We start from the raw sequence: 20,377 nt of genomic DNA, 5'->3' as shown, positions 1-20,377 counted from the left end.
GGCCTAGGAATGTCAAAAAGGTCTCCCATAAAGAGGAATAAATTGGATTAGAATCTTGTTCTGGTGCACCCATGTTTCCCAGCTTCTTAGAATACTGGCGCATAGTAGGTGGTCAAGAAATAATCATTAAATGAAAGAATGCAAAAGACAAGGAGGGCACTATGCAGAATTTGCAAGGGGTGGAATAGTATAGCCTGATATAAATGATAAAACACCACATATCAAATGCTTACTGTATACGAAGTATTTTGCCAACATTATCACAGTTCCTCTTCATAATAATCCTGTGAATTAGTTAGGCTATCCTCTTTTACAAACAAAAAATAGTGAGGCTTGTAGAGTTTAAGTATAACTTGACCCAGCTGGTAAAGTCTGAGTCGGCACCCGAGTCTGCCCCACATCAAGAGGTCCCAGTCCAGAAAGCTAGAGGAAAATGCTGATGGGAGTGGAGGGGTGCAGCAATGGGAGATGGTGCTAGAAAGATGAGCAGGAGCCAGATCGGGAAAGACCTTGGGTTTTTTCCTGGCGGCAAAGGGAGACTCAAGAGTTTTTAAGCAGCAGAGCAACACGATCAGATCTGCATTTTAGAAGGATCACTTTGGCTTTGGAAAAGGACAGGATTTGGACAAGAGTGGAAGCAAACAGATGAGCCTGAAGGCTGAACAGTCCTCCAAGCCAGGGATGGTGAGTTTCTGAACTGGAGCAACAATAGCAGGGATGAGGGTAGAATTTAGGAGGTACTCTCTGCAAGGCATGATGACTGGCTGTGTCTGATGAGAAAGGAAAGACTAGGACAATCAATTTCCAGATTTTTGGCTTGAGTAACTGGGTGAATGGTACGACCCTCACTGACATGGGAACACAAGAGAAGCAGGTTTTCAGGAGGGGGATATGATACTGATTCCCATTCCTTGACCTGTTGGAAGGGTCATTAGGACAATCTGATGATGTCCATCGACAAATGGACATACAAGTAAGGAGGGAAAGAAGCCTACACCGGGAATGTAGAGTTCGGAGTCATCAGTCTCAGAACAGTGGGTTAAAGCGTAATAAAGCAAAATATGTCCAAAATGTTTAAAATACAGTCATCTTTTAGGAATGCTGGAATATTAATAATTGAAGAAAACTATAAAACAAAAATTAATAAGATACTGTGGAGGCAGGGGTATATGGGAACTCTGTACTTTCTGCTCAATTTGCTGTGAACCTAATCCTGCTCTAAAAAATAAAGTCTATTAAAAAAAAAGAATAACTTTCATAGAGGGATAAGACCTAGACTCTGAAATGACATTCAAAACTGGAGATTTTTAAAATTCAACTTGAGATGATGATAAAAACATAAACAAGTGGCGATGAGAACTACAGTCAGGGAAAGAGAACTGAGTGTGATACAAATAGGTAAAAGAAAGGAGCACAAAATTAAATCAATAAACTAAAGAATGATTACAAATAGACACAAATCGGGATGGCTATCTACCTGAAAACTCCTCTAGGTGGCCATATCTGTACTACCCTCTCCCTTCATGAGAAACTACTTCCCCTCCCCTCAAAATTCATATGTTGAAACTTAACCCACAAAGTGAAGGTATCTGGTGGTGGGAGCTTCAGGAGATGATTAGGGCATGAAGGTGGAGCCCTCATGAATGGGATTAGTGCCCTTACAAAAGAGACCCCAGAGAGCTCCCTCACACCTTATGCCATGTGAGGACACAGAGAAAAGATGGCCATCTATGAACCAACCAGGAAGTAGGCTCTCACCAGACACCGAATCTGCTGGCACCTTGATCTTGGACTCCAGACTCTAGAGCTGTGAGAAATAAATTTCTGTTGTTTATAAGCCACACAGTCTATGGTATTCTGTTATAGCAGCCCATAAGGACTAAGACAACCTCCTATTATTCTTTTTTTTTAAACAAATTTATTTGTTTTATTTATTTATTATTTTTGGCTGCGTTGGGTCTTCGTTGCTGCACGTGGGCTTTCTATAGTTGTGGCAAGCGGGGGCTACTCTTCGTTGTGGTGCGCGGGCTTCTCATTGTGGTGGCTTCTGTTGTGAAGCACGGGCTCTAGGCGTGTGGCCTTCAGTAGTTGTGGCACGCAGACTTCAGTAATTGTGGCTCGGGGGCTCTAGAGTGCAGGCTCAGTAGTTGTGGCGCACGGGCTTAGTTACTCCGCGGCATGTGGGATCTTACCGGACCAGGGCTCAAACCCGTGTCCCCTGCATTGGCAGGCAGATTCTTAAGCACTGTGCCACCGGGGAAGCCCAACCTCTTATTATTCTTAATATTGGTTTCTAATGAGAACTGTCCTCTTTCTTCATGACCTTGCCCTTCTAACACACAATGATTTGAAGTGGGATGAAAATTTAATGTAAAAAGTCCCACACTAGGGTTTTTCAAACTAGTGCTGAGGGAAGGAAACTTTGAGGATGCAGTTCCAGAGCTACTGATAGCCATGACCCCTGCTGCTAGAGGAAGCTTATTCCAAAGAACAAAGCCAACAATGTATAGAGAACTGGAAGTAGAGACAGAGAGCCCCAATGATAATGTGTATCCTACCATCTATTATGCACATAATGTCTATTATATTTTATGCTAAGAATGGTACATACTTGCCATAGTTATTATAAGAATTAAAAGAAATAATGACTATCAAGCTACTCTGTCAACTCTAAAAAAGTTAATAAGATAGTTTTTTTAATTTATCTTGGGTTCTTGGACCTAAAGAAGAACAAGCAGACTTAGGTAGAAAACTTTTTCGGGATATGGATAAAGGCTTGCTTAAGGGGAAACTCTGACAGAGACTTGTGAGAACTCTGGACCTACTTCTACACTGACAGCACTAAGTGTATTTCTATCCTATTCACTTTAGGAGTTAAGCCTTTCCTTCTCCTTCACATGGGCATATTACAAGCACAATTATTATACTTAACCTGCCTTGCCCCAGCTTATTTTTTCACTTTTAAATGAAATCGAAAGCATCCTACTTTTGCCAACACTTAAAGCACTATTACTTTTATTGTTTCATGGATTCTAGGTTGATCTGCTCTCATTGTCTTTTTGTCTCTGACTTTCCTTAATGTCATATTCTCTGGTATTGCATTGGAAATCTCTAGATGCAACACCCTGGCGATGACTAACTTAAAGCCTGGAATACTGACCCACCTCCAAAATTGGCGGGGGTGGGGTGGGGGTGGTGATACTATGGGAGCAGAGAAGACCACGTGGCAACTCTCTGCCCTGAGGTCAGGCCCTGGTCTCTAACCTGCCACTCCTAGGAGAACAAGCAGCCAGGCCCTGGGACAGCTGATCACACAGCAGGGAACAAAGTAGAGAGGAGAGAGAAGCAGAATCACTGTTCACAGCGTCCATGGGGAAGAGAGTTCAGGCAGGGTTTGCGGGTATTCAGCTGCTCCTAAGTCAGGGGTTTCATGTTGGCTGTTTTACTAAATCAGTTATTCCATCTATTTGATAAAGTGGCTTATCCCAAACATTGAAAGCTGAATAAAATGCTTCTAAAGATATTTCTACATTCTAAGGAGATCATTCTTAAGTAAAACTTCCTGATTATTTTATCATACCTTCTCCTCCCTTAATTCCTTCAAAATGTTTAGTGATTTGCTTATCACAGAAAACCTATAGGACTTCCCTGGTGGTCCAGTGGTTAAGACTCCGAGCTCACAATGCAGGGGGTCTCGGTTCAATCCCTGGTCAGGAAACTAGATCCCACGTGTTGCAACTAAGACCCAATGCAGCCAAATAAATAAATAAATACATATTTTTAAAAGCCCACAAATATTTGCATTTCTAAAGAAAATGCCCTATCAAGGATGAACACTTCATTTATTGCCTGTATAATTACATTTGCAATGTTGTTCCTTATAGGATAATTTTAGAATCTTTATTGAGCTGCCATGCAAATCTTCCTAGAATACATGGATTCTGTTAACCCAATAGCTACTCTCAAATCTAAGCCATTTGAAGGAATAAATAACTTGTAGGCAACAGCTATTATTTAGTAGGCAAAACTACTAAACAATTGGGTGGCACTCAAACAATTCATGTGATTTGTCAGTTTTTTTTTAGAAAACTAAATCATACAGTTCAGACCAGGCATATTGTTTCTATGCCTCACATGCATTAGATCCCATGTATGAATCCCAGTCCCACTCACTTACCCAAATTTAAATAGGTGCCAAACTAGTTATAGTAAAACCACAACCTCATGTGAATGACTTTTAATAGCTTCTCTCCAGCATAATATATATATATATACACACACACACACACACACACACACGTGCATATATTTACATGTATTCAGGACCCCTCAAAGCCTTAAGGTAGGGACAGGAGATTGGCTAGCTGGCCATGGGTGGGAGTGTTGCGTTTTATTGAATGACTATTATGAGAATTATCCTCATTATGATAGTATGACATCATACTAAGTATTTTACATGCAACAGGTTCTTTTATCCTCATTTCACAACTAGTCAGTTCCAGCTAAACGCTGTCATGTGGGAAGGTGGGCCCAGCTCTGCCAAATCTGTGATTTCTCAAAAGCCAGAAATCCAGACTTCTGTGGGAAACACGATTTTCAAAGATGGGAAACAAATGGAAAGTTTGTTAAAGCACTGGATGGTCTCAACAAAACACATGTATGGACTACCAGTTTGCAACCTTGGAACTAAAGCTTCATACATCTGAACCTGGGCCAGTATCAACGCTCTGTCCACTTCTCTGGCTGTGATCGCTGGCTATGAGAGTCTGGAGGGGACAGGGCACTCTTGAGAAATTTTAACCTGAAAGGCCATTTTGGCTTTAGGGTCAGTCTGCATGTGTTTGCATGTGAGCATACAAATAGGTATAGAGACAGATTCTATTCTTTATATACGGATGTTTGCATAACTAAAAGATTCAAGATAATCTATTTTAAAGCCGCTATTGAAATGAACATTCAAACAGCATATCACATATCATAAACAGGATCAGATGCACATATCTTATAGCAAATATAGCGCAAGCCCCCTGAGGTTTCCCATTCGGTTTGGGGAAACTACATTTCTACATTCTCTGGTATGCTGCCTTAAAGATCTCTAATCTGGATGGTTATATAAACATGAAAAGGCACAGTTCCTATTTTCTCCAAAATCAAACCCTAGATTTTCAAGCTATAAATCATTTTTGAGAGCCTGTCAAAAAAGCAAAAAGATGTGAGCAAGGGTCAGCCTTGTTTTCTTTTATTGCTTTCTTCTTTACCAAAAAAAAAGCATGCAGCATGAGAGAGGAAACAGCATTGGTTTTAGGCACTGGTTGCAGGCTTTTTTTTTTTTGGAGTTCCAACATGTGACTGCTTAAAGGCGCCTCAGTAAAAATGAACATGCTGCCTGTCTTCATAGGGCTCAGAGCCATTTCTCCCGTTTCTGAGCACGGCCCCACCCCAGCCCTCCGCAGCAGCTCCGACCGGTTCTTCAAGTTAAGGCGCACAGAATTCGTTTTCTCTCCCCTTCCCCTCCTGGAGAAGACATTTACTCCCTTCTCCTCATGCCTGTCTTCAGATCACCCAGTTATATGGCCTCACGGCAGTTTGGACAACAATAACAATGACAAAAGGCATCGCTTTTTCACTACTGAAGTCTGGAAATTAACCTTGTTTAATATTCTTTTGTGCGGCATCTCAGACAGGCAATTCATACACCCCCTGCTCGCTTTTCAGTTATTCTAGTTATTTCTTTAAAAACGCTTACAGTGGCTGATGCCACATAAAAATTTGATTATTTTACTATGAAAACAATTTATATTCCTAGAGCTTTTTCTTTGCATCCTTAGGGCAGAGAAATGCAGTCACAATAAGAGGGAAACCAGGCCAGTCTGAATGCTAAGGACAAGCTCTTTCCTGGACCCTTAACCCTTCCCAGGACACGTACTTAACGCACAGGCTGAATGCAAACTCAGACTTGCTGCCTGGCATTTAGGAATAACTTGACCTTGGCATCTAGAAAATAGGACAAATATTAACAGCAAAAACAAATGTTTGAAACAATTTAGCATCGTGGAGCCTACTGAACAAAACTATTATAATTTCATATTACTATAGTTACAGAATATAACTGTTACAGAATATAAAATACTGAATTGTTGGCAATGTGACTGACCTCGATAAGGTCCACACTATCACGTTAGAATAAGCTGGGAAACATCTCGTGACCTCAAACTACAGAGAAGAGTTTCCAAGGCCGTGAGCTACTCCCGCACTCTTCCCACATACCCCACCCTTAAAGAGTATAGAAAGGAAGAGTTACTCCCCAGATAGCCAAATAACTTGCCAAGTGATCTCAGGAGTGGGACAGTCCCAGGCAATACTCTTTTCCTTGTGATTCGCCCTTCTTGTCCCATATCCATTCTCAACCCCCTCACTTGTTCACACTCATTGCAATTTCCACCAAGTAGCCAGTTTAAGCCTCTCTTTGGACTTTAAATCCACTGCTACCATCCTTCCAGGTGCTACCTATCATAGCCTCTAGAATCAGCCCAACTCCAGAGATCCTTCCAAGTCAAACTATGGTGTCACCAACTGAGTTGCAAATTTTTCACTCTGGTCAGCCCCTATGCATGCAAGCAGAACAAATTTGTCTTCCACCATAGTTCTGGGCTTCAGGCTTAATCCAATCAATTTCATTTCAAGCTAGCTGTTCATAGGGACCACTTAAAGTAATTCATTTGAGAGAAAAAGAGAAGAAAGAAACCAAGAAAGGTAATAGACACATATGCTCTTCCTTAAGGTCCAAACAAACGTCATCTCCTTCGTGAGCCCTTCCCTACCAACTAGAAGTCCTTTCATAATAGTTATTTAATAGTTATTTATGAACATGTCCTACCTTCTCTACTAGATTGAAAGCTCCTTCAGCTCTGTAGCCATTCCATGTTTACCTTTGTAACCCATGTTGTGTGTGGCACAGTACTAGATATATCTATTCACTGAGTACGTGTGCGCTGTATTAATTTGTGTGTATATTAAGGGATGTGCACCTACACGAAACAAAGTTCAGAACTGAGAAAACATCTATGCATATAAAGGAATTAGGAACTTTCTGAAAGCTTAAGTAAATTACTTTTGATAACATAAGTACTAATGTCAGTTGCACCCAGTATTGCAAAGCATATACACAGGCATCTCTTGTGCACCATGAATTGTCTGTTAAAAGTCTGAAGCTATTATTCCCATAATACAAAATCACGTGTAGAGCTGGAGATAAAAGATTCATATCCTAAACTGTAATTTTTAATATACCATTTTGTGCCAAGAGCTTTATTAGAAAATAAACCGTTTACTCACCCATTGATGTTACTGTCATTCAACAACAATAAAATTCTTACTGGTTTATTTCCCTGATCTTACTTTTGATTCCAAGTGTCATTTTTTTCTATGACTGATTTTCACTTTCTTATTTTTTGTGTGTTGTCTTGATTATTTAAATAAGCAAGTATTATATTTTAAATCATAACATCAAGAACATTACCTTAAGTTTTTTTTTTTTTTTACCTTAAGTTTTGAAAGAAAAAGAGTAGCCCTGAAAACCTTGCTGATGACCAGTTAGTTATCAGATTAGCTAGTGTTACTTCGTATCTCTCCAAAATACATCTAAATATCCCTTCAGAAATTTGCTGGGAATTTAGTATACAAGTGAACCAACGATGGGAAAATTTGAAAATGTATCTGAAAGGAGAGATTTCTAAATTCTAGCTTATAAAGAACAGTGAGTCATTTTTTTTCCTTTAAGAAACAGTTGTCAACAGGCTAGAAATCTGCGTCTTTCAAGTTTGAATATGGGGAAGAAATGAAATCAGAAAGATTTCAGATCATCAGACTTCAACATTTTTTCACTTGTCCGGTAACACCCAGGAAGGGCTGCCTTTTTAAATGCTGATGAAGTCGTCTCCAGGTCTGTCCATGATATCATACTCTACTTGACCATGGTGAAAGGAAGGACGAATCCTTTTGTTAGATATTATTTTAACTGGTCACTTAAAGCTACTCTGCCCAACGATTCAAAATTGCTCATACAGTCTTGAACAAGTACCATGATGGATGGTGCTTCCTCATAAACTTGATCACGTTTAGATTTTGAAATTACATTCTACCTCCTTGGCCTTAACATTCCCCTATGTCCGTATCACAGGAATCACATCAATGCAGTCCATGCAAACACAAGACTCCATTCTCGCCCTCTGTCCTTAAAAGCCCCATTCAGCAGTTTGTGCTATAGCACCATGCTGCCGCATCCCTGCACTTGAACTTGGGAATAGGCTTTCCAGGACTGCAGGCAGAGCCCTTACCGCATTCCTTCTGAACCTCATCTTGCCTCTCGGGGGAGTTGCTTCTGCCATCTCGCCTATACACAATAACACTCTTCTTTTCCAATTGTCAATGCCACATTGATGAAATATGAGCCGCTTCTTAGGTAGTATTTAAAAGCGGCAGCCAAAAATCTCTATCAAACAAAGCTACCGTAGCTGCTTCCATTACCACCGTGGCAGCGCTGCAAAAAAACCACTATCCCTGATTCGTCAGCTGACAGAGCCTTCCCTGCTGCTCATTGTAATTCAGAGTCGACACATTCCCCCAATTACTTAGCCTGATTGAACCTCATGGATTAGCTGGTGCTGGACTGCTCAAGAAGATCAGCCTCGTCCAGGGAGTGGAGGAAAGAAAAAAAAATGACTCTCCTCCTAGGGGCTAGATGGGACTGGCTTTCTCCTCTGCGCAATTTGATTTTTAAGGTGGAATGCTAAGAATCTTTGTGAAGGTAGTATTAACTGATATCTTTAATCTTGTCCTACCCTGGTCTGTAACTTGAAATTCAATTCTGTTTGTTTTTTTTTTAAAATTAAATTCTATTCTGGGTTTAAGCCTTGTGAAAGGTTAATAGCTTGTGAAATTTTGTCCTGATGATAATCTAGAAAGAGCAGAACGTGCAAACTTTCTAAGATGGATAGGATTCTCTCCCAAATGAACATTTCCCCAAAATGTCTAACTAAAAAATAAAAAATCTTGTCTCTTATCATTATGAAGTATAGCCTAACTGCATAGTTTCTTTTGGAATCTAGAAATTAAGATCTTCAAATTGAATTATATAATTACTTCATAGACACTAGTTTAAAATAATGTACTAAAGACAGTTAGACCTATCTATACAATGGCCATTTTCACCAGAAATTCTTTCTGAATGTCAACTTTTGTTCTTGAAATTGGCTTGCATTCAATATTTACCTCTATTGCAAACAGTGTCCAATGGCTATTAATGGTTGAGATATAATTAATGTGCTTTTGAGTATGGGTATAGAAGCTCTACCATAAGCAGAAACATTTAAAATGCTAAAAAGAAACAACGCTTAAACTAATCTATAGCCAGTTACATGTCATCGTCACCTGCCGTCCCCCCACCTCCCACTCCTGCCCGACTGTTATGCAAGTAAAGCGACCTTGGGCTCAAAGCTCTTTGTTGGGCATACTTCACACTTCCCCCCTGAGAGAGCATTCCCTAGGGAAACAGAAAGGGGAGCATCACCTCCCCTTTCTGTTGGGGTCAACAAAGTCATTATTCCTTTGTTGACCCCAAATCAATAGTATCAAGACCCAATTTTGTATTTCTCTTTTGGGAAAAACAAGACCTCTGTTCTAAGCAATCTATTTGATAAATAAAAATAAAACTTTACCAAAAAACTGATGCCATGTGCCAACCAGTCACTCAATGAAAATCAATCTCATCAAGCAGGTAGTTTTGGCCAAAAGAAAAAACGCTGGGCTGGGTGATTAAAAAAATGTTTTATTGTAACAAGTGCTATATTTAGTATTAAATAATCTATTATTGTCATAAACTAAAGTCTGCTCAATAAGCCCAAGGACCGATCCTAAAGGCCAGGGCACAATAAATGCCTTTTATATGATTCAGCCCATTGATAGGGCTCAATAGTACCCGGACGCCAGATGTACTCTCTCCAAAGGAATTTTTACCTTTTTCTAAAAAAAAATTTAATGTATTTGTCTATCCACATGTCATTTAGAAAATGATAGGAAGCAGCAGGTGGAAAGGTCACCAACTGCAGTTCATGAAAATTCAATTCTTGCTCCTGACCTTGAATTCAACATGTAATCTTCCCAAAATGCGTATATCAATGTAATTCCCTCACCTATGGGACAATTATAATGATACCTGCCCACAGGAGTTAATCAGGAAATGAAGAGAATCAACATTACTTAATAAATGTGAATGCCTTTGAAAAAGCAAAAATGTATTATACAAAATCGAGGTTTTACTATTTTATTTTGGTAACTTGTATGAATGTGGTATTAACTCTTCTCTTCATTGCTTAGGATTAAACATTTCTGTTATAAAAAATAAACAAAAAACTACCTTGCTGACTTGCCCAAGATGAGGAATAATTCCTACTGGGTATGAGAAGAATAATGATCTCATTCATTTTACCATGTGAGTGCCAGTGTATTTCTTACACTCGTCAGCAAGTTAGTAGAGCAAAATGAACACTGGCTCAGAAGTCCAACAACCTAGATTTTTGTCTTGCCTTCACAACTAAACCAACTGCCTCTGCTGGCTGTGGCCTCCCGCGTGAGTCCGGAGACGAAGGAAGAATTTCAGATGGCTGATGACATTGGACTCTCAAAGAAAAACATATATTGATTCCCAGCTACTCTGGTCTGATAGAGGAAGTTGACTGCACGGCACTTTTGCAGACAGCCCCACTCTTACCAGCTCGGGAGGAGTCTATGGGTTCCTCACCTCCCTCTTCTTCTATGAAAGAGAAGTGTCAGACAATATGCACATGAGCATAATAATGTAAGAGATCATCTTGGCTGTGGGCAGAATTGCATCTCTCATATTGTCTCCTTTAGGGAAACTGTTTTTTCTCTCTGGGTCTTGGAGAGCTGGGGACTAGCTTCCAATAGGGACAACATGTCATTTTGCAGGTGACTCCCTTCCCTCTCTACCCCAGGGGAAAGAAAAGTCTAGAAAGATACACACCGAAATGTTAAAAAGTGCTTATTTCTGGACGGTTCGATTACTGACTATTGTTTTAAACCTTCTTCTTTATACTTTTCCATATATAATGAGTATACAGCAACACAGCTATTTCCATTTTTAAAACAGTTCTCATAAAAAAACTGCCTTGCTTTGAAAGGCATAGGGGACCATGAATCACTTCTCACTCAACTTGAACCATTGACTACTCATTCTTTCCTATTAGGTTTTATTTTGGGTAGAGTTGGTTAGCTCAATCTCCTCTACCAATTCGCCTCTCTAGTTTTCCACCTCCCCATTCCATCTATTTTTATTGTCTCCATCAGTATCAAAATAAGCTGTACCCCACAAACAGAAAGTATAATGCAAAACAAAGTCAAGAAGTTACTGTAGAATACAAATGTAAAACAGTTAGCTAGTGGGAAGCAGCCGCATAGCACAGGGAGATCAGCTCGGTGCTTTGTGACCACCTAGCGGGGTGGCATAGGGAGGGTGGGAGGGAGGCTCAAGAGGGAGGGGATATGGGGATATATGTATGCATATGGCTGATTCACTTTGTTGTACAACAGAAACTAACACAGCACTGTGAAGCAATTATACTCCAATAAAGATCTATTTTTAAAAAAAGAAGTTACTGTAGAATAAATTGGTACTCACTGAGATTTTTTGGAGAGAGATTTTGAGAGAAGACCAGGTATCCAGTCTTCGATCAAGAATAATGGTAAATCGGGAGTCAGATCCATTTTGCCTACAAGATGAGAGGAAATACTCTGTTTTTCTTAGTAATAACCCAACTTTGCTAGATATGTCCTTACTTCTGATTATTTCACTTACATGTGATGTCTTGCCTGAGGACAGATTTGGAAAGTTATCACAAAGTGCTACAATGGAAAGCCAATTTAATTCCATATTCCACTACTCACTATTTAAAATTTCTTTTTTGTCACTAATGTCAATCTTTTAAATAGGCAAGTAATAGTGTCATGCAGGTAGGCCACTAAAATGGATTCAGAATACTATGATTTGGGGCATGGGAAAACCTTACAGACAGCTGTCCTTCATGACGTCAGATGTAACTTCACGGCAATCCATCAGGAGTCAATGATCCATTCATTCATTCAGAAAAACACTGTTAAATACATATTCCTACCTCTTGCCTGCTCCTTGAGGGAAGGCAGTGTAATGGATAATAAAACTTTTATTTGCCCTAAAAAGACCACTTTCAAGCTTTAAGGGGTGCCGTGTAAATTTAGTTTTCTGGGATTTGATTTTTGTTCATGAGCTTCTTCACAATATTATGATTTTAGATTCCTGCCTTCTTAGTCTTCAGGATTAATAACCAGAAAATGTTTCCTTTAAAAACTTTGTTTTCAACCTAAATAAAATCTGTAAGGAAGCTTTTGAAACTTTCCCCTTAAAGCATTCTCATCTCAAATGATTTCTAATATCAAGTAACTCCTAATCCATTCTAATATCACTTTTGAGTCTATTTAACTTTCAGTCTTCTTATTTTATCCTTGGAAGAAATGAAGAATAGCTGTCTAGCTACTGGCTAGTGAGAGTTCCTTTTAGGCGAATTAAAGGCTTTATGTATGATCATCATTTTTAACCTATGTTCTTCTGCATGGGGACAAATACTTCTAGGCCTCCAATTTGGTTTTCATAGAGCCTCAGTATAATTTTTTTTTTTTTTTTTTGCAGTTACGCGGGCCTCTCACTGTTGTGGCCTCTCCCGTTGCGGAGCACAGGCTCCGGACGCGCAGGCTCAGCGGCCATGGCTCACGGGCCCAGCCGCTCCGTGGCATGTGGGATCTTCCCGGACCGGGGCACGAACCCGCGTCCCCTGCATCGGCAGGCTGACTCTCAACCACTGCGCCACCAGGGAAGCCCTCAGTATAATTTTTATAGCAATCTAGGTAGCTGTCAGCTTTCCCTTCTAAGTTATTTCTTATCTACTCTGAAGGTGAGTCTTATGATCATTTATAATAACAAAAGCCACACTAAAACACCATTTTCCTGTTACTACATTCAAATGGGTAGCCAATAGAGAGCAAACTGAAAAAGAATGTAATGAAATGCTATACCTTGCAACAGACGTCAAGTAAGTCAGCACTTTTGCTATCACCTCTTCTGGTATGCATCTGAAATTACAATTTTCCGGAAACGTAATGATCCAAGCATTGTCCTTTCCCCGGCCACCTAAAATAGTATAAAAAAACAAATTAGCATTTATGTGACAACAATGCAAGAAAGAAGATTTTAGATTTGAGAGGGGTGGTTAGAAGACAGTCTGGGGCCAATGCAACTTTTATAAGGATGATGATCTCCACAGAAACCAAAATGGCACCATGCTCCTGCTGAAGTCTAAAAAGTGGCAGGGTGGTTTTGAAATAAAAAAGGAGAAAGAAAGAAAGGGGGGGGGAGACAGAGAGAGAGAAAGAAAGAAAGAAGAAAAGGAAGGAAGAAAGAGAAGGGGGAGGGAGGGAGGAAGGAAGGAAGAAAGAAAAGGAAAGAGGGGAGGGAGCTCCGGAGTAGAGAAGGCAAAATGAGAAAAAATTTCACAGAATGTGTATAATAAATGCAGTTGAAAATAGAGCTGATCACTCATATTGGACAACCATGGGTATTGGGAAATAACTGTTTCTATACCAATGCTATGAGCCTAAATTCAAAGTGAGTCACTGACAGCTTGATAACAAGCGGAAACCTTGATAAAATTGACCACTTAGAGTCATGGTGAGCATGAAAAGAGTATAGGATACAAACTATAGGAAATAAGTGATGTTCTAACGGATTGGTGGAAGAAACAATATAAGCAATGGAATAGGAATCTTACTAATGCAAAGAAAGAAAGACCACAAATTCTCCATGGGTTAAAATTCAGTGTGCACCCCACTCCACAGCCCTCTACGCAGCCTGGAGGATTGAGAATGAAAGCCACCTAGTGCAGGGATGAGCCTTACATGTGCCTAAGGTCCCACTCTGTAGTCAGCCTAACACCTGGGCACAGAGTGGGTGCTCAATACATATTAGTGCTAAATGGAAGTTGAAAGATTATTTTAGGGGAAAAGTTGTACTGTGGCGCTTGAATTTAGCTTGCTAAAAGAATTTTTTTGAGAGGTTTAGTTGTAATTCTTATTTGGCTAAATTTAAGTGAATAAAGGTACAGGATATAAAAATATTCAATATGCAATAAAACTATGACAAAGGCAAAGGAGAGAAAGTAGAATGATAAAGCAACTAATTCCAAAAGAAAGCAAAAATGGAGGGAAAAAAACAAAGAATAGGACAAATAGAAAACAAATAGTAAATGATAGGTTTAAACTGAGCCATGAATAATCACATTAAATGTAAATGATTTTGACACCCCAATTAAAAGTTAGAGATCGTCAAATTGGATAAAACAATCAAGACACAACTATATATTGCCTACAAGAAACACACTTTAAATATAAAGGCACACAATATATATATATATATAAAGGCACAATGCATTAAAAGCAAAAAGATGGAAAAAGATATATCATGCTAAGTAGTCAAAAGGAAGGTGCCTAATTTTAGACAAAGAAGATTTCAGAATCAAGATTAAGAAGATCACTTGATAATCAAACAGCAGTAAATTCATCAAGAGGACATAACAATCCTAAGCGCTTATGTATATGATAACAGAGCTTCAAAATACATGAAACAAAAATGGATAGAGCTGCAAGGAGAAATAAACAAATCCAGAATTTTAGTCAGAAATTTCACCACCCCTCTCAATAAGTGATAGAACAAGTAGACAGGAAGTTCACTAGGAAACAGTACACCCAAATAACAATCTCAGCACTGTGACTTAATTTACGTTTCTAGAACACTCCATCCAACAAAAGCAGAACACATATTCTACACAAGTGTACTTGGGAAAGATCAAATTCATTCCTTGCCTTAATCTTTACCAACGGAAACTGAAGGGAGGTCCCCATTCCCATAGTATCTGTTGAATCAAACTAGACCAAAGTAATAAATCAAATGACGATAAATCTTTATAACATTCTAGACTTAAAGAGCAGGATGAAGAAAGATAATCATGGAAAATGATGGCACCCACCCAAGAATTTTAAAGGAACTCAAAGGAGAAACTGTACAACTCTGAACCAACAGATTAGCCAATCATGAAACAAAGGGCCTCTATAGGTATTGTATGGTGTAGAACTAGGAATATAAATAATATATAACATATAATGCTCTCTCTCTCTATATATATATATTATATATAATATAACTTAGACTTGCCAAGCAACACTTAGGCAAACTATACCTGTCAAAGGAAAGAATGTTGGTTCTTGTTAAGGACAGATTGTCATTGACTAATCTATAAACCGTTATTACTGCTGAGTACCTACAAGTGCTATACTAGGTAGTAAACATGCGAGAAAAGAACAAGGGAGATATTTATATTCTGAATTGGGGGTTTTCAGTATTTTTCCCATTGGGAACCCTTTCTTCAAAAGAAACGACAGGCATAAGCATTTTTTAAAACAACTAGAAAAATCAGATAAGGAAAGAAGTTGTGGAGCGGGATCTAGGTCTGGGAACAGGTCCTGAGGGTGGTTCTATTTGGAACACAGTTGGAAAAACACTAAGAAGCTTCAGTAAAATCCCTGAATCTCAACAGTGAAAGCATACCACACATTTATACCACTTCTAAAATAAAACATAAAACCACATTAATTAAGTCACCACAATTACCGCTAATTATAATCATTAAAGCAGAGGCCAGATTGAAGTGTCCAATTAGGATCATCTGTAAAGTAAATGTGTGTTTAGTAAACCGAGCATGTAGGTATCATTTCAGAAGAAATAATTAAACTACTTAAAAGGAATAAGATGGTCTCTTGTACTCTCAACACTTAAGAAGGATTTTCATGCAAACAATGCATATACTCATAAATTCTTCTTATCTGTGTAATACAATAAAGTTTAATGGCATAGTTCAAGTTACTCTAACACCTGAAAGGAATCTGCTTGTCTTTAGGCAAAGCTTTCCCTAGATATCTGACCAAATTAAAAAGACAAGGGTGGTTTCCCATTGCTGTATCTCTAAACATATGTAATGCTTTTGAGCAGCATTATTCACAATAGCCAAAAGGTGCAAGCAACCCAAGTGTCCATCAATGGATAAATGGATAAACAAATGTGGTCCACCCACACAACGGAATGTTATTCAGCCTTAAAAAGGAAGGAAATTCTGAAAAACGCTACAACATAGAAAGACCTTGAGGACATTAGGCTAAGTGAAATAAGCAAGTCACAAAAAGACAAATACAGCAATGATTCCACTCATATGAGGCACCTAGAATAGTCAAATACCTAGAGACAGAAAGCAGAATGGTAGTTGCCAGGGGCTAGACGGAGGAAGGAATGAGGGGTAATTTTTTAAACAGGTACAGAGTTTCAGTTTTATAAGACAAAAAGAGTTCTGGAGATGGATGGTGGTGATGGTTGCACAACAATGTGAACGTATTTAATGCCACTGAAATGTACACTTAAAAATGGGCTTCCATGGGCTTCCCTGGTGGCGCAGTGGTTGAGAGTCCGCCTGCCGATGCAAGGGACACGGGTTCGTGTCCCAGTCCGGGAAGATCCCACATGCCACAGAGCGGCTGGGCCCACGAGCCATGGCCGCTGAGCCTGCGCGTCCGCAACGGGAGAGGCCACAACAGTGAGAGGCTCGCATACCGCAAAAACAAAAAAAAAAAAAAAAAAAAAAAAGGGCTTCCATGGTGGCGCAGTGGTTAAGAATACGCCTGCCAATGCAGGGGACACGGGTTCGAGCTCTGGTCCGGGAAGATCCCACATGCCCGTGGAGCAACTAAGCCCGTGTGCCACAACTACTGAGCCCGCATGCCACAACTGCTGAAGCCCGCACGCCTAGAGCCTGTGCTCCACAACAAGAGAAGCCACTGTAATGAGAAGGCCACGCACCGCAACAAAGACTAGCCCCGGCTCACCGCAACTAGAGAAAGCCTGCACGCAGCAATGAAGACCCAATGCAGCCAAAAATTAAAATAATAAATAAATAAATAAATAAAATTTCATTAAAAAAGAAGAAAAAAGAATAGTTAAGATGGTAAATTTTATGTTATGTGTATTTCATCACAATTTTTAGAAATTATATACAAATACATATACAAATACCTATACATATTTTAGAAAAGTAAACTTTTTTATCATGTGTAAATGAAATCCTTTTAAAAAAAACTTAATACATGATGCTTAATTAGGGTGACTTGCAGCATTTGTAATGAACATTTAAGTCATCAGAGCTATGGTGGAGGGGGAAACCTCAAAGAAGCCACCTGAGTGGTTACCCTCTCACTCAGCCTGCACCCACCTAGGAGAGGTATTCCACTTTCACCCATCACAGATTGCTGAAGACTTGCCCAAACGTCCAATATACAAGACTGGTAAGACTGGTTTTAATCACATATCTAAGCATATTTCAAACCTCTAGTTATTCTCTAAATGTCCGTTTTTTAGCAACTACATGCACAATGTATGAATGTTTATTAAAATATAAAAATTATACAGCCACTTATATAAGAAGGACCAAACTAACTTTGCTAATAGATTCAAACATTCATCCGGTCTAAATATATGAAAAAGTCTACTTACCAGACAGGAAGGCAATGTCTTGCATTAAGAAATGGCTGATGTCCTTCACACGGAGGAGCACCTCGGTTTCTATGACAAACGAGAAAGGGAGAGAAACAGCGGGCACGTTAAGAGGACAGCCAGAAACGCACACGTGATTTCTCATCGTGCCGAAAAGAACTCTGGGGGTCCCGCAGATCTGCATCCCCAGACGCACTGCTGACCTTCTCCTCTCAGCCACATAAGAAGGAAATCACACTCTGGACAATATCACTGGGTAAGGAGGACCAGTGTCCTCGTTCTCACAATCTACGCCTGGGACATAAACTACTTTCACTCACCAGAAAGCCAGGGGCAAAGGTCCAAACTCCAGGACATCCAGATTTATTTATCTAAAGGGTAGATAGTCACATAGAGACACTGGCATAGTGTCTTTCACTTCTAACAATGCCTTTCACTCTGCAAAGCTTTATTAGCGACTACAAAGCACTTTTCGGATCGTTTATTGCATTGGATACTCAAAATAACCCAGAGAAAGGTATTATTATCCCACCTTACAGGTCAGGAAAATGTCAGAGAGCAAGTACAAAGTATTGGTTAAGCATGTGAGAAACCTAGATTCCAATCCCAGCTTGTTGCATTTACTGGCTGTATAAACATGTACAAGCTACTTAGCCTCTCAGAGCCTCAAGTTTCCTTACCTGTAAAATGGGCATAATATCTACCCCACAGGGTGCCTTGCCGACCAAATGCAAAATAACTGGCATAAGAGTCAGTGTTCCATGAATGGCAGCCTATTAACTCATCTTTGACCATTAGAGGTGGGACACATCCATGTGATGTTCAATATGTTTTAGTTGTCCCAGATCTTAAGTGCTAATTTGTAATGTTCGATTCTAGTGAACTCTACAGGGGCCCCAGGTCAAAGTTCACTACCTGCCTCTGGCCCATGAGCAAGGATAACTTTTTAAAAGAAAATGGGTCATCAAACTCAGCTATTCTGGATTGCTGGTTTTAACGCCTGTGACATCTCTCAGAGAAACCATGTTTTCCCCTTGCCCTCTGATACATAGGGCCTTCAAAGACCTGGTCTCTGGTGGTGTCAGACTGATGACACATTACCCTTCTTAGTGCTCTTCAGATCATACCATATGGAGGTGGTGGATCAGGGCCCATCCTGCTCAAGGGCCCTGCACAGACAAGCTCTCAATGACCCACACCAGACAGTGGAATAGGGCCTCTGTTACAGAGCCACACACACACAAGCGCACACACACACACACACGATTTGAAACATAAATTCACTGACAAATTTATTTTTCATAAGAAACATGCCATTAAAAATCCACCATTTGTCAGGACATAAAAATCAATTCCTAAAAATGTCTTGCAATTTAAAAAAATTAGGCTCCTGGTACGTCCCAGTCTTCACAACCCAAACTGCCAAAAGCAGTTATTTTTACAATGGTACATGCTTCCTCTGATAAAAGCACGTGTTTATGACAGTCACAAACATGCGTCATATATTGACATTTTTTATGCCTGGAGACCTGAAGGAAGGATAAGATGGGGATAGTGCAAAGAGGACTAGAACTTTCTCTGCTCTCAGAGGCCTGCACAAGTGGCAATGCCCCAAATGTGTTCTACCGTTTAGATGAGAGCATTAGGCATTAAAATATTCCTACATAATAAGACCCAATTTTCTCCCCTGCTTTGATCAGTAGAAATAGCTATCAACATAAATAGATACATTTTATGTCATGTGGCAGATCTGGAAGCACTAATGTCTGCAACCTGGTTCCTCCCATACCATTCAGCCTCTTGCACAGTTAGAGAAACTATGTCTACTTACTCTACAATTTTTTTTAATCCATTCACATCATCAGAGAGGCATCAGGGCATAAAATAAAAGGCTGAGGGCTGGGAATGGGAGGACCTGGGCTCAGTGCTGGCTCGGCCACTGAGCAGCTCTGGGATCTAGGGCAAGTCACTCCCTACCCCTCAGCTCACTACCCTCTGCGGGTAATACAACAAATGCTTTCCAAGGCCCCTTACATTCTCTGAGATCCGACAACAGGTAAAATCCATAGATATAAGGAAAACACACTGTCATAAAATGTCTCCCACAATTATGCCAACAAAATGACATTTCCACACTAACAAAAAAGGATAAAATAATGGTTAAAAGAAACAGACTCACAGGTATAGGGAACAAACTAGTTGTAACCAGTGGGGAGAGGGATGGTGGGAGGGGTAAGATAGGGGTAGGGGATTAAGAGGTACAAACTAGTATGTATAAAATAAATAAGCTGCAAGGATATATTGTACAGCACAGGGAATACAGCCAATATTTTACAATAACTATAAATGGAGTATAACTTCTAAAACTTGTGAATCACTATGCTGCACACCTGAAACTTACATAGTATTGTAAATCAACTACACCTCAATTAAAAGAAATGGTTAAAAGAGAAGATGTTACTACTTTAAGAAATGATCAGAGACTTCCCTGGTGGCTCAGTGGTTAAGCCTCCATGCTCCCAATGCAGGGGGCCCAGGTTCGATCCCTGCTCAGGGAACTACATCCCACATGCATGCCACAACTAAGGAGCCCAACTGCCACAACTAAGGAGCTGGTGAGCCACAACTAAGACCCAGAGCAACCTAATTAATTAATTAATTTAAAAAATGATCAAGTTCTGG

At 39.7% G+C, this 20,377-nt stretch overlaps 1 protein-coding gene across 1 annotated transcript in view; it reads right to left on the bottom strand.

The window, feature by feature from the left end:
• MCF2 (MCF.2 cell line derived transforming sequence) overlaps nucleotides 1-17,735 on the bottom strand; it is a 71,915-nt gene extending 54,180 nt beyond the window's left edge. The window contains 3 exon segments of the mRNA XM_089904049.1: nucleotides 11,696-11,786; nucleotides 13,123-13,237; nucleotides 17,696-17,735. Of these exon segments, the coding sequence (XP_089760175.1) occupies nucleotides 11,696-11,786; nucleotides 13,123-13,237; nucleotides 17,696-17,720 (231 nt within the window). The 5' untranslated portion in view covers nucleotides 17,721-17,735.
• Nucleotides 17,736-20,377: the final 2,642 nt, after the last annotated feature.

The sequence above is a fragment of the Delphinapterus leucas genome, chromosome X (assembly GCF_059928025.1).
Source record: "Delphinapterus leucas isolate spDelLeu-1000000601 "Yukka" chromosome X, BTC_Dleu_Yukka2, whole genome shotgun sequence".
NCBI classification, from domain to species: domain Eukaryota; kingdom Metazoa; phylum Chordata; class Mammalia; order Artiodactyla; family Monodontidae; genus Delphinapterus; species Delphinapterus leucas.
This window is presented reverse-complemented; position numbering and strand designations above follow the sequence as displayed.